The sequence below is a fragment of the Colletotrichum phormii genome (genome assembly GCF_030913505.1).
Source record: "Colletotrichum phormii strain CBS 102054 chromosome Unknown BDP81scaffold_5, whole genome shotgun sequence".
NCBI lineage: Eukaryota > Fungi > Ascomycota > Sordariomycetes > Glomerellales > Glomerellaceae > Colletotrichum > Colletotrichum phormii.
Window position 1 is genome coordinate 1,052,207 of NW_026851447.1, and position 12,893 is coordinate 1,065,099.

Here is a 12,893-nt window from a genome sequence, read left to right on the forward strand (position 1 = left end):
CCGGCCAAAGCTCCTCGCAATGCATCGGGAAATTTTCCAGGCCGAGCCATATAAATGCCACAAAAACTCCACTTCAAAATGTCCTGAACCTATGTCTATCATTTCTCTTTTGCTTCCCCAGTAATGCATGTATGATAATGTTGTTCCGCCAGGTGATTTGTAATGTGATGCCAGAATACAAAGTCGAAGTGGGAATGCTGGGCAAACGCCGAGAAGGGTGGAGAGGAAATTGGTATCATGGCTTTGCTTTAAGCAAAAAAAACAAACGAAAAAAAGAAACAGAAATACGAAAATGAGAAAAAGGAGGTAAGATGCTAGCTCGAGGTGCTGCTAGCTCGGCGCACTTCAATGTTGATGTCCTTCGGTGAACCTCCCATGCTGAAGACTCGGTGCAAGAGGCTACGCTTCGTCATGCTCGTCCGTCGGTACTGGTAATCAGCGTCGCACGAGTACGGCAAGACTGGGCTGCTCTGCTGGCTTTGCCGCTCAAGCTCGGCATCCCATCCATAGAGATCCTCATCAGGTGTGGCATGGCAATATGATGCAGGCTCGTCGTGAGGCATTGCAACAGCCTCATCCTCTGGTGGAGGATGAACGTTGATGCCCAGCAGGTTCGAGAAATCCGTAAACCGACAATCGATTGGCGGAGATGCAGGTAAAGGCAGCTCGCTTGCGTCGATTTCCTTGGCGGCCAACTCGTCGGTAACCTCTCTGCCCGTCGTTTCGCCGGAATCTTCTGGTACAGCAGGAGGTATGGCTGGAGTGGACGCCGCGGGAGAGATAATTCCCATGTTGTGAACAGGGATGGGTTTCAACTTGGTGTCTTCAGATATCTCCGTCGTGATCCTCAGAGGAGCGGGAGTGTTGGTTCGCGATCGAACACGAATAGGGCGTCGTACCATCCAAGGTCGTTGGTTGTGATATGCGCTGAATTCCTTTGCGGCCATGCCACCTTTACATCCACCATTGCTGATGTGTTGTGGACCAGCGAAAGCAACCTTCTTAATTTCACTGCTGGCCTCTGACGCCGCGAGAGGTAGTCGTTTGCCTGGGTGAGGCTCCTCCCACGGGTTAAAAAGGTGACGGACACGTGAGAAGCCGTCCAGAGGGAGGTGAGAAGATGATGTCGCTGGTGTGGTGGATGTAGTTGATGGCATGACCTCTGGTTCCTATAAAGGGTTGCTCTGGCTGGCTTCAGCCATGGTGACGTCCCCATCGTTGACTGGAGCAGATGACGTCGGGTTGTTTCGTCGGTTAGGGCGTGATTTGCGATGGAGACCCAGCTTGGCGCCAACCTTCTTCCACCCGTTGTTGTGTGCGGTCAATGCTCGCTGAAGTCCACCTGGAGAAGTGCTGAAAGTCCAGTCTGAAGTGGGCGGAGTAGTGGGAGGAGTCATTGGCTCAGTGCCAGGAGAAACGGCACTTCCACTGTCGTCTGTCAACCCCTCGCGTTCATTGGGTTCGTCCGACGCAGAAGCCGATCGACTTGTGGCACCACTGCGACCTAGAGTCAGCTGGGGTAGGAACTTGGGAGACTTCACGGGCTCGTCTGACCTAGCCCCGGCACCCTCAGCCCGAAGGCGCAGGCGACCAGGTCGCCCTTCGTCCTCCGCCACACGGCAATCGCCATGGCCCGGCTGGACAGACTCGATGAAAGGAACAAGTACAGAATCGTTCATGAGCTCGTAGACAATTCTGACGGCGTCGTTGAGTTCGCTTGGAGGAGGAGGGGCTGAGGAGCAGTCCAGGTTCGTGAGATGATTCCGCACAGGTGAAGGAAGGTTCACCTCCCGCGGTGCGTATGGAATGATGTATGCTTGCATAAGCTTCTCCCACAATGAGCAGACATACTCTTTACCATCGCCATTCCATTCCTGGTTGGTGATGATCTGCTCGTATGCCTTGCGGTATCTGTCGGCGTCCATAGTGAATTCCAGGGTTTCCAGGCAATGGTTCTGAGAAAGGTATGCCATAAAGGCTGCCAATGTCCATGGCGGCGTTGAGGTATTAGAGAGAATCTCCGAGAGAGTGGGTGGTGTCAAGATGACGGCGCCGGGCATCAAGGCCCCGCTGGTGGGTCTCGACCTCGACATGATCGTGGTATATTCCCAGGCCAGGACAGCTGAAGCCGGACTGGGTGGTGGCAGTTCCCTCTCGGGCGATGGTGAAGGACTCAGGTAGATGGGGGAGTGTTTTCTTATCCGGGACCTCTTCATTTCCACGCCAAGTTCTTGTGCAGAAGAGATTGTAGTTGCCAAAAGTCGCTGATCGGAAAGATTGCAGCAGACTGGTGTCGGAGGGCAGTCTTGTTTGCCTAGAGTTGTATCGACGACCCCATAGAAGGCGTTTCTTGTCGCAGGTGACTATCGGGAGTGTGGTCTTCCTTCGTTTTGAGACGATTCGAGTCGTCTGCCACAGAGCGTCTTCCTTGGCGGTAAGTGTCGATGAAGTGACCGATCCTAGATCTCGTTGCACAAATTGGTAGAGCGGGTTGAGAAACGCTAGTCGTGGGTCGAGAAAGAATTATCGATGTGGTGTAAAATGCTTGTTGTTGTTGTGTTGAGTCCAAAAGAGCGAGCACAGCTTACGTCGTGGAGAGCTGTTGTGCTGAAAGGGACGGGGCCCACGGGAGGTATATAGCCCAGAGCGTTGTAGATAAGGGCGCTACGTTCAGGCGGGCTTTGGGAAGAGGCTTGCACTAAGACAAGATTGGAGGCGCTAGAAGTGTCTTGGTGACGGGAATGGGATTGACTCGTCGCAATCGGCAATGAGTGTGCAAGATGCTGCTTGCAGAATGTCGCAGACGACAGTCAGTTAACAGTAAGAGTGCAGCGAAGCCCCAAAGTAGACCAGTGGTAGTGTGTTCTGAGCGAATGTATGCGGAATGCAGTCAAGCCACACGTTCGACGGTTGTCCAATACGGTCAAGGATACGATGCGGTACAAACGGGTTCCTTTGGCTCGTGGCTTTGGCTTTGGCGACGTGACGTCTTTGCAGGTTCGAATTCGGGGAGTGGATGCTGATCGAAGGAAATAAACGATACGGGGCGTAGCGTGGTGATTGAATTCGTCGATGCTGTGGGAGAGGTCTCTCGAAGTTGGAATTTGGTAGGACAAGGGAACTAGCTATGAGAGAGAACGTGGTAGCGAGTTGGTGACCCGTGTCGGAATAGCGGTTGTGTTGTGTTGTGTTGTGTTGTGTTGTGTTGTGTTGTGTTGTGTTGTGTGGCGGGCACGAAGAGTGAAGTCGGCGACGATGTTCGTACGGCGGCCGGCGATTGATGTCGTGCAGCGGTATGGATCTCTCTTCTGGCTTTGAGGGGATATCAAGGCGAAGTTGACGGATGGTGTCGAGGAAATGATCCGCAGTGTATCGTGAGAGAGTGGAAGAAGCAGGAAGTAGGCGAAGGAAAAGGGACTAGTGAGAATGTCTGTCTCGAGAGAATCGGGAGTGTTTGAGAAGGAGAGGGAAGGTGAAGCATTAACGGTAGGATTGATGGGGATGGGTAAGAGGAGAGGACATGAGATAGCTAAAAAGCGTCTGGTATCCATCCAGTCAGAACAAGTACATGGGCCAAGTATCTTTTTGGACGGCGGCCGTACCGTATCATGCCTATGGTAGGCGAGGAGGCGAGGCAAGGAATGGTAGAGTAAGGTCAGGTTAGGTAGGTACGGGGCCCGCAAGAGGGAATGCTCCGCACTGAATTAGCGCGTCGAGGGCCATGTGCCACAAGTTCCAGAAGTCTTGGGTTGCGAGCAGTATCCGTACGTACTTGGACGACAATGCCCCTACTAGACAACACCCAACGAGGCATGGCAACGAGTAGCAGTACCTTCATTCCCGAGGTCCTTGGTTCCCACTGAGCCACGGTGCCACCCCTCAGCGAGAAGAAGGGGGAGCGCCTGCGCACCTCAAATCAGATCCATCCTTCCATCACCATGCTGCCCAGGCTCCAGGGCCATTGCCCCATCCACCAGACCAGCACCAGGAGGGTCCCAGTCCATTCAATCGCTCTTGCCTGTTGGAGGGAGACCCGGACGAGGCGCTGGACGGGGCAAAGGCCCCAGGATGTGTGCGGGCTTTCGAGCAGGGGAGGCCTGCCAGCGGAAGGGGAGTTTGCCAGGATGTGGGAACAAGTCCATCACGCTAAAGACGGTACGAAGAAAGGACCACGAATAAGGTATCGGCCATAGCGAAGACACGTTGTGTTGGTACTTGACTAAGGTCATCCACTCGGGTATCACCGCCGAAGGGAAGAAAAAAAGAAGCACCGACCAACCCACCCTGGACGGAATTGCCTATGGCTCATTGAACAGTACGCTGTGTGCTTTGCAGGGTTCATTGGGCAAAGGAGACAAGACGAGGCAGGAGGCACATCATTGCCCGGAAAGAGAAGGCAAGAAGACAACCGGTGGCCAATGGAAGCCAAGCGATGGAATATGCGCATTGTGTTGCTTCTAAACTTCCATGTCGCTCCTAGACCAGTCTTCAAAAGTAAACGGCGAACAAGCTTCAATGTGCACGCGATACCTACACAATCGTGACACAAATAGAGAGAGGTTTGGGTATTCTACAGATACAGCTACACAAAGACACGCTGAAGCTACACCAACACCGCGGGCGGGTACCGGTGGAGGCATGTGGTGACTAACAGCCCGGAAGTGACGCGTTGCTCTTGCGACGACACCGTGGCACAGAGGCGGGGAGTATTTGCTGCGGTTGGGCTGTAGCCTGTGGTAACGTGGTTGCGTGTAGGAAAAAAGCTCCAGAGCTCCTCTCCAGAAGTACAAAGAGTCCAAATGGAAGCCTGCCATAGACGGGACTTTCGGCTTGCTAAGGAAGCCGAGTACCCTTCCGAGACTGGAGTCGAGGCAGGCCGGAAGAGCCAGAGCATCCTATCGTAGCCGAGAGACGATGGGTTAGGGACTTGAGTGGTCTTCTTTGCCCCGTCCTTCTGTGGAGTCGTATTGTCGTAAAGGGGGGTTCGGTATTATGGTCACAGTGGCCTTGACCCCCCGGTTCCCCCCCCTTTCTCCTTCGTTTTCTTCTTGTTCTTCTTCTTCTCTTCAGGAGCTTCAGCTGGAGGGCACGGAGGGTTGGCTTAGCAATCGGCAGGGGGGCGGGGAGGTGACAGTCTGAGCAACAATTGGAAAGTGACCTTGACCTGACAGGAATGATGCACAACAGCGGCAGAAGAAAGGCGGGAAGACGAAATGGAAGACGGATGGAAGACGGGATGGAAAGGTGACGGAAGGGAGGGGGGAAGTTGGGGGACAAGCCATGGTGAACTCTGAAGGAAAAGGGGTGGGACAAGCCGTGATCAACTGAGCCCGGCCAGATTGGTGTGAGTGGGGCCTCTCCGCCCTAGAGTGCGCTAGAAGGCTTCGAAAAGGGGTCCGAGTGACCCAATGATGGCACTGCATGGGCTGATTGTACCCGTTTAGGGAAAGTCGGTGGAAAAGAAGAGACACCCAAATGGAAGGCATATGGAACAATTAGATCAAGGGAAGGAGACAGGGATCATCCTTAGGTAAGCGTGTGAGGGTACATACTCTTCGTACCTACCTCTATCCGTACGGTCTACGGAGTACCTGCCTACCTAGACAAGAGCTGATAGGCAATAGGCTGGGCTGGCCCTGACTGAACGGGATGAGAGTGAGGGATAACGGGCGTGACGGGATCGAAAGGAGCGGGTCGCGGGATTACGGTGGTCTAGGCTAGGTCTTTTTTTCTCTTCTTCTCTTCTTCCCCGTCGAAAGTTGTAGCTACAGCTTTACAGTTTTCCATGCTCGTTTTTTCTCGCAGCACATGGTATTTCACGCAAAATGTACGGAGCACCCGTATTTTTTTTTTTTGTTTTTTTTTTTTTGCAAATATTCTCTCAACTGTAAGCCTCGGCAGGGTAGACACGGCTGTGGTCTACCAGGGACTTGCTGCCCATTTTGCGTTTGCACTTCTGGGCCTGGACCACCAAGATACGACCGTTCGGCTTCATCATCTTGGTTCCATTGCCCGTTTTTTACGGAGTACGGAGCCAAGAACTGGGGGTTACGTCGGCTTCGCCTATCCCTCCAGTTCAACCGTAGTCTCAGTCTGTAGGTCTCCCGAGTCCCCCCGGTCATCTCGCCATTTCGCGCTTATTCCCTCGTCCATTGACTCCATTGGCCTCGAGGAAGAAATGAAGCAGACCAGACCCGTCACCGTCATCGTGATCGCGGTGCCGGCTATCCTTTTCACCGGCTTGGCCCCATGGCCGTTTCCCCCGTTTCATCCCATCAACATCCAATCACTCGACGCGCTTGTTGGCCATCCACAGTTGACCCCTTCCTCCGTCCCATCTCGTGCCCCATTTCATCCGCTGGTCGCTCCATCAGTCCATCAGCTTTCGATAGGCGTCGGGCGCCGGCGCGGGTCTGACTATCTGACACCTTTGCTGGGAGCCCTCGACTCTGTCGTCTGTATCCGTACAACGCATGCCAATGGCGTAATTTGATGTCACGGATTCCACCAGAGGTGCTGGACAAGACATTCGTTGCCATATCTCCATCTCCAAAAGCAACATGTGGGACAGGGCCCGGTTTATACAATCAATGACCAGCCCAGCATAGTATCCGCACCTGGCCTCTTTTGGGACTTACTCTGAACTCAGGCTAATACTCTAGAGATACGGATACCTACCTACCTTGGAGATATGATATCAGCAACCCTCGAACCTCATACTTATTAACCCTTCACAGCCTCACCATCCGGATACACACTGACACCTCAAAATACATGCTCTTACAAGTGAAAGACGAACTCATTCCTACTAACAGGCTAACACCATCCGGACCTTACTCTACAAAGTACACAGCACACCGTAGGGGGTTATCCGTGCACGCAGTACTCACACCCTCGCTCTCTCGCGCTCACAACTCATCTTTGGGCTATGGCGCCTTTCATTTCCAATAGATCCCTTGCTATTTCGGCCATCTCTCCGTCTCACCGTCCGTTTCGCTTCCCAGTTAGCCTCGGTGGCCGCCATGATTCAATCAGTTGCAGTCGCGCGCAGTATTTCTCTCTCAGACTCTCTAGCCGGCTCCGCAAAAAGTACTAAATGCCAGGAACTCCCTAGCTCGCCGCTCGTGCGAGCTTACAGAGCTCTTACAGAGCAAATGTGAGACTCAGAGTAAGAGAGAAAAAGGGAGCGAGCGCTGCCGTTACCGTTGCCGCCGCCGCCACGCCGCGCCACGCCACTCGCGGCTCGCACCTCCTTGCAGTTTTCACGTTCCATGGACCCATGGGTGACAGAGCAGTGGAAAGCGAATTCGCGTTCTCTCAGAGTTCCATGAACCCATTCCATCGACTAACCCCGAGGTCCCGAACCACAGCAGACCTTCTCCTGTTCACCTTCTGTCGCACGACCGTATCTAGGTAGTATCTGCGCGACTGCGTCACTGCGCTCGACCCGCCAGCGTAGAAAATAGAACATCCGACCAGCGGCGGCCGACTGCTCATGTACGGATGGGTACACGATGGTTGAGGTGAAGCAACGCCAACACCGGCCGCGTCTCTGCATCGGTACGCTGTGGATCATGACAGTGGTCATGAACGGGCCGAGGCCATCTTCAAGATGCCGTGTCCAATGTTTCCTTCTTCATGATCCATCTCACTGGAAATCTTCTTTCCCCAGCCGATCTTGGGCTTGGCGTAGTTTCTTCCACATTCATGTGCTCCACGCCTTGTCGTGATTAATTCCTTCGAATCAAGCACAAGCAAACAATGCCCCTTTCTACTCTCATTATCATAGTTCCCACTTGAGCGGCTGCTTTCTCTCTTTCCACCTTCCCCAGATCTAGGTAGGCATCTAGGCGGCGCTCATAACACAGAATCTTCGGTACGGAGTACACGTGTAGTGACACACTAGACGAAGCTGGCTGGGAGCCTTGTCCGCCGAGGTAAGAATGTGTGGGTGTCTAATTACATCAACATCCACCGGCCACCAATCCCTTCCCCGTCCCAAGATTCAAGACTCCCAGGTCCAAAAGATTGGCGCGGTGGACCAGCAATGGGGGGGGGGAAGATGTCATGCTATGGCTCGAATGTCTGATCAACATGCGTGCTAGTAGTATGCGGCATTGGACTTTCCGATTGTGGAATAACGCCATGCGATGATGGTACGGGTGCGCCATTCAGACGAGCCAGAAGCAAGACCCTCCCCCTCCTCGACACCGTCGTCACGTCTCACAATTTTTTTTTTTACTCACGGGGAGACGGAGAGGTGTGTGGTGGGTTCCTACCGTTCGGCAATGGAAGAATCCACGAGGAGGAGAGGGAAGAAGAAAAGGGTGAGACGTGGGTGACGCGATGTGCCGCAGTCTTACATATGCCGTCATACTGTTCCTTCAGGACAATGCCAAATAGACGCACGGGTACGGTACACCGCGCCTACTGGTCTTTGAACTCTCTCCCTCTCATTGAATGCATCTCATACTTATCCTCTTGGAACTGCTAATGTGATGTTAAAAAAAGGGAGGTGAGTACAGGCTGTTCAGAAACTTTCAGTATCTTTTACGGATATTGCATAGCTAAACATCCGATCTGCCGCGTTATGATGAATCCCCGGAAGATTAACCCAAGCGGGCCCCATCCCCCAATGACTTCCCAGCCCGCCCGCCCCCATGTAGTATATCCGTACTGTACAATTCGTCCAGCACCCGTCCACGGTCCAGCGAGATTGGTCACCAGCTTTCCGAAAGCAGAAAGTGACATTCATAGTCCTTTCAGAAGGGGGGAGGGGTGTCAGGGTGAGTAACGGCAGAGTTAATGCAAGGGTGTGGTTCTGGCGAGGAAGGGTCTCTGCATCCCGCACCCTTGATTTAATTCGATTCGATCCTAGTGAACCAGTCGTGCCAGTCTCTCCCTATCCGTATAGATTTGATGTGCCGCCACGTTGAGGGCTCTGATAGGTCTGGATACCTCATAGTGATGTTCGCGCCTACATGAAATTACCGCTTGACGTTGCGCCGCCGCCGCCGAATGAGCGATGCAATATATCGTCAGCTAACTCTCCTTATACAACGCCGCGGGGGCAAAGCTCTTAAGAGAGTGCTTGAACTCGGAATGAGATCGTCTGCGATTGATCACAAAGTTGAGATCGGGGGGAACCAAAAACAATGCAAGCAAGCAAGCAAGCCCCTCGTTTCCGTTCGTTCCCACGCTTGGGTTCTGACATCTGAGACGGACGGCACACACCACTCTCACACACACACTGGTTCGGCAGTTGAGCAAGTGTGGCATTTTTAACCACCCAAGAGCCAAAAAAAAAAGTACGATGGCAAATATGCAAAATGCTGCCCGCGATGGCGACGAAGATCGCGACGGGCGTTGGGGGATGGGTGATATTGGGCAGAAGTAAGACGTATGACACTTCAGGACAGTTAGCAGAACTCTTTACGGAGTTCAGGGATGAGATGCGACGAGTGATTCGCGATTGAGAGCTGGACGATCCGCCCCGATCGAAGGTGTGCCCGGCGACTGAGATAATTCGGATGGGAAGTCAAGGCGTCTGCGCGGTGAGGTAAGATGGGGCAGAACATGCATTCAGCAAATGTCTCTTTCTTCTATTTTCGTTTTTGTTTGTTCTTCACGTCGTCCCGTCTGGTCCCCCCCTCATATGACCTCATCCTCACCCCCAACGGAAACCTTCTAGAAAGGTGCGTACGCAGTACCTCCAGGTATGTTTCCCCCCCCCCCCCCTCTCCGCCGGATGTCAATCCGACAACTTAACCTCTAGAGTCTGGACCTGGAAAGAAGAGATGGTAATGAACTCATTGTCGCCGGATCATCAGACGAGCGAGAGCCCCTCAGATCATTTTGTCTGCAGGTTGAACTAATTCAATTACCAAGACTACGTAGAGTGCGGTTCATGTGGGCTACGGGATAACCAGTCCGGCTTAGCACAACCCTTGGCCGCCCCCTCCCTCATCCACCATCCCCCGTCCGCCTCTGCCGCCGCAAGCCGACTCGTTCCCCCCCCCCCCCCCCCACCCGCGGCGCCCCATCCGCTTAACCATGCTTCGGGCTCGCACTACCTCGAAAGTTTACGTACACATATGTCTTTTGGTTAAGGTTGCGGTAAAGTCCGGCGGCTGCCGAGCCAAGATATCGAGGGGTGGTTGAACAAAAGAAACATCAAGCAATGTTGAGGGAGCGAAAACGAATGGGATAAAGCTAACAAACGCAGAGACAGAGAGAGAGAGAGAGAGGAAAAGGATGTGTTGTGCGGGATGCCGACGTGTCTCTGCCATACTGGGGGCGTTCACTGGTTCAGGCTACGTCTGCTCGGGAATAATAACACATGGCGCAGGAAGAGTTGTTTTGTTCCCGAAGTTGTGTGGCGTGCGTGGGTTGTCGGTTGCTGGTTGCAATCAAAGAAGGTTACGCAACTCTTGACGGATAGGTATGTGTGGCTGAAGGCAAGGCTCGATAGTATCGATCTGGGGCTTAAAGTACCTAACCTTCCGCCATCCACACTTTCATCAACGCAAATGCAGAATGCAGATATGGCCCCCGTTCCGTTCGTTGAGAGCAGCCGGCATGTAGGCTAGTGAATGTTGTGGGTGCAGGCTTCGTGTGGCATCTGCTTTGATGCCCGTGATACTAATACAACCTAGATGTCACGGAGCGGGCTTTGGTGCCCGCTCACCCGCCTCGACTTGGCTTTCAAATGTCTCAACGTGCCGGTTCCGACTTGAGCTCAACGGCATGCGTGGCTTGATAATCTGAAAAAGAAAACCAATGAATTCTTCCCCCATAGCTTGGCTTTCACGGAATTCCCCAGCGTGCCAGGGAAGTACTCGTGTAATTCGGGGTGCGTGGTGAGATACAGTCGGAACCGTTGCCCTGATCGTACATCTAAAGTATTCACATAAGGGAGGTTCTACGGGCATCCGTACGGCATGCCCGGTTGGGGCCTGGTGTTTGACGAAGGAGTCGTTGGCCGTTGTGCCGTGCTACCTTACGCAACGCGTGCTGGGAGGGTTACAGTTACAGCCGTTCCGGATGCGAAAAGGAGTAAAAGGCGTGGCGGCCGATCCGATGCGACGATGCGGGATACATAAGACGGGAAGGATGAGAGAGAGACATCGTGACAGGCCCTAGGAATTCAGGTTTCCTTCTTTCTCCCTTGATCCCCCTCGCCCCCTTGAACGTGGTTGGTTGCCAGGCGTGCCAGGCGTGCCAGGTTGCTGAGGGTGACTGGTGACTGGGTGACTGCAAGGTTGGGGGTTTATCAACTGGCTCTCCTCGCCAAGGCATGGTCTCAGACATTCGAACAATCAAACATTGAGACCGTTTCTCACGATTCTTCCGTCTCCGGCGATGGCTCAGTTCCACCTGATTCAAGATGGACTGCTTTGGTTGGTTTGCCTGACTCCGGCGGTCGATCATGTTGTCTCAGGATGACGACGGCATCTGGTGTCGTGGAATTTGTACGAAGTAGATAGCCATTCCAATATCGATATCGGAGTATTCCTGGACAGTGATTAATGAAGCACCCAGTAGCCGGCTGATTATCAAACAATCCTATCGATACTTTAATCATGCATCATTCATTCACTCCAGTCCACTGTAACCTTCAGAGTGCGAGCTGTGTGGTGACTAAACTTATCAGTGTTCGAGGCCTGCGTCCGAATTTGGCCTAACTGAGTGCACGTGCAGATCCGGGGTCCTGACAATTGAGTCTCCGAGGCAAGGAAGCTCTGCCGACCGTTTGCGACGAGGCTTGCCACCGTCGGACGGTAACGCTTTGGAGCCGTCCGACTACACATACCCAGCTATCCCACAGGCGAACTGAACTAAAAGCGCTGCAAAAGGTACTATGTGGCAACGGCAGGAATAAGCTTGACGGGCCACAGAATGTGGCTATAAGTGGCTTACCTTTGGGATGCTCGTTACGGCCGCCAACGCAGTCTTGGCAAGTCAAAACAGCCTGAGTCGAACCCAATTATCCACCTCTAAGCGAAGAAGGGCGATCACGATTGCTAACATTGTCGCTGACCTGGACGCTGATGCTGACGCTCGGGACGATGAAGCAAAGCGCTGCAGAAGTTTTCCGATTGCTGCCTTCCACGCATTTCCTAGGCTTCCATGCATATGCCAGCCTCATGTCGTTGTTGCGGATGGGCCTGTAAGCTGTTGGTTGACGTCGGCCCAATTTCCAGAACATTTCTCCCGCTTCTTCGCGACAGGGATGTCTACGTGACTCCGTACCGCGCCGTTGAAATGAAAGAAAACATCAACGAGCTTGTTGAACGCTATTCGCACGAGTACGGACGTAGACGGATTGGCAAGCTTCGTTTTCCGAAAGGATGGGGTCAATCCCTCCTCTCTTTCTCTCTCTTTCGCAAACAGCCAGATTGTCTCACGGCATGTGGCCGTACTGTAGATTGCCATGAGGGAATTAGCTGGGGCTACCGCTATGTTGCGTGGGCCGTGGGCGCCGGGACGGTGGTCGGGCTGCGTGGCACAAGTGTCCTTGTGGCCCAGTCCAACGGCGATTCCGTTGCTGGGGCCTCCATGTTGGTGAAAAGTCACCAAATGTCCGCACTTTGGGCCTTTTCTGCCCCCTCGTCATTCCGTTTCGCCCTCTTGTTCGTGCGTGGAGAGATACAGATCAGGGCATGACGATAACTTTCCGGATCGATTGAATTCCCAGAGCTTTGCGTGTATCACCTCCATGTCGCATGAATGGGAAGACATCATGTCAACCAACAGCTATTACTCCGTAGCTGCTACCAAGCTCTTCCCCGGGATGATCAGCAAACACTGTTTAGAGGGGCTGGAGCCTGGAGAATACCGTGACAACCCCGAGAGCGGGCCAAGGATGACGGATGGAATAAATCTAGAACGAA

At 53.3% G+C, this 12,893-nt stretch overlaps 3 protein-coding genes across 3 annotated transcripts; 1 reads left to right on the plus strand and 2 right to left on the minus strand.

The window, feature by feature from the left end:
• Positions 1 to 314: 314 nt before the first annotated feature.
• Positions 315 to 983, minus strand: BDP81DRAFT_512635 (uncharacterized protein; the record flags this gene model as incomplete). The annotated part of the gene is made up of 1 exon (XM_060595799.1): positions 315 to 983. The coding sequence occupies exon 1, from the start codon at positions 945 to 947 to the stop codon at positions 315 to 317; it is 633 nt and encodes a 210-aa protein (XP_060448178.1). The 5' UTR covers positions 948 to 983.
• Positions 984 to 1,169: 186 nt separating this feature from the next.
• On the minus strand, positions 1,170 to 2,093 carry BDP81DRAFT_459008 (RGS domain-containing protein; the record flags this gene model as incomplete). The annotated part of the gene is made up of 1 exon (XM_060593493.1): positions 1,170 to 2,093. The coding sequence occupies one exon, from the start codon at positions 2,091 to 2,093 to the stop codon at positions 1,170 to 1,172; it is 924 nt and encodes a 307-aa protein (XP_060448179.1).
• Positions 2,094 to 11,969: 9,876 nt separating this feature from the next.
• BDP81DRAFT_179707 (uncharacterized protein) lies at positions 11,970 to 12,754 on the plus strand. The gene has a single exon (XM_060582261.1). It carries the CDS (start codon positions 12,130 to 12,132, stop codon positions 12,664 to 12,666), a length of 537 nt encoding a protein of 178 aa, XP_060448180.1. The 5' UTR covers positions 11,970 to 12,129; the 3' UTR covers positions 12,667 to 12,754.
• The last annotated feature ends 139 nt before the right edge of the window (positions 12,755 to 12,893 follow it).

Excerpts from the sequence above, each read along its gene's own strand:
- BDP81DRAFT_179707 (XM_060582261.1), top strand. The coding sequence starts at position 12,130 with ATGCATATGCCAGCCTCATGTCGTTGTTGCGGATGGGCCTGTAAGCTG.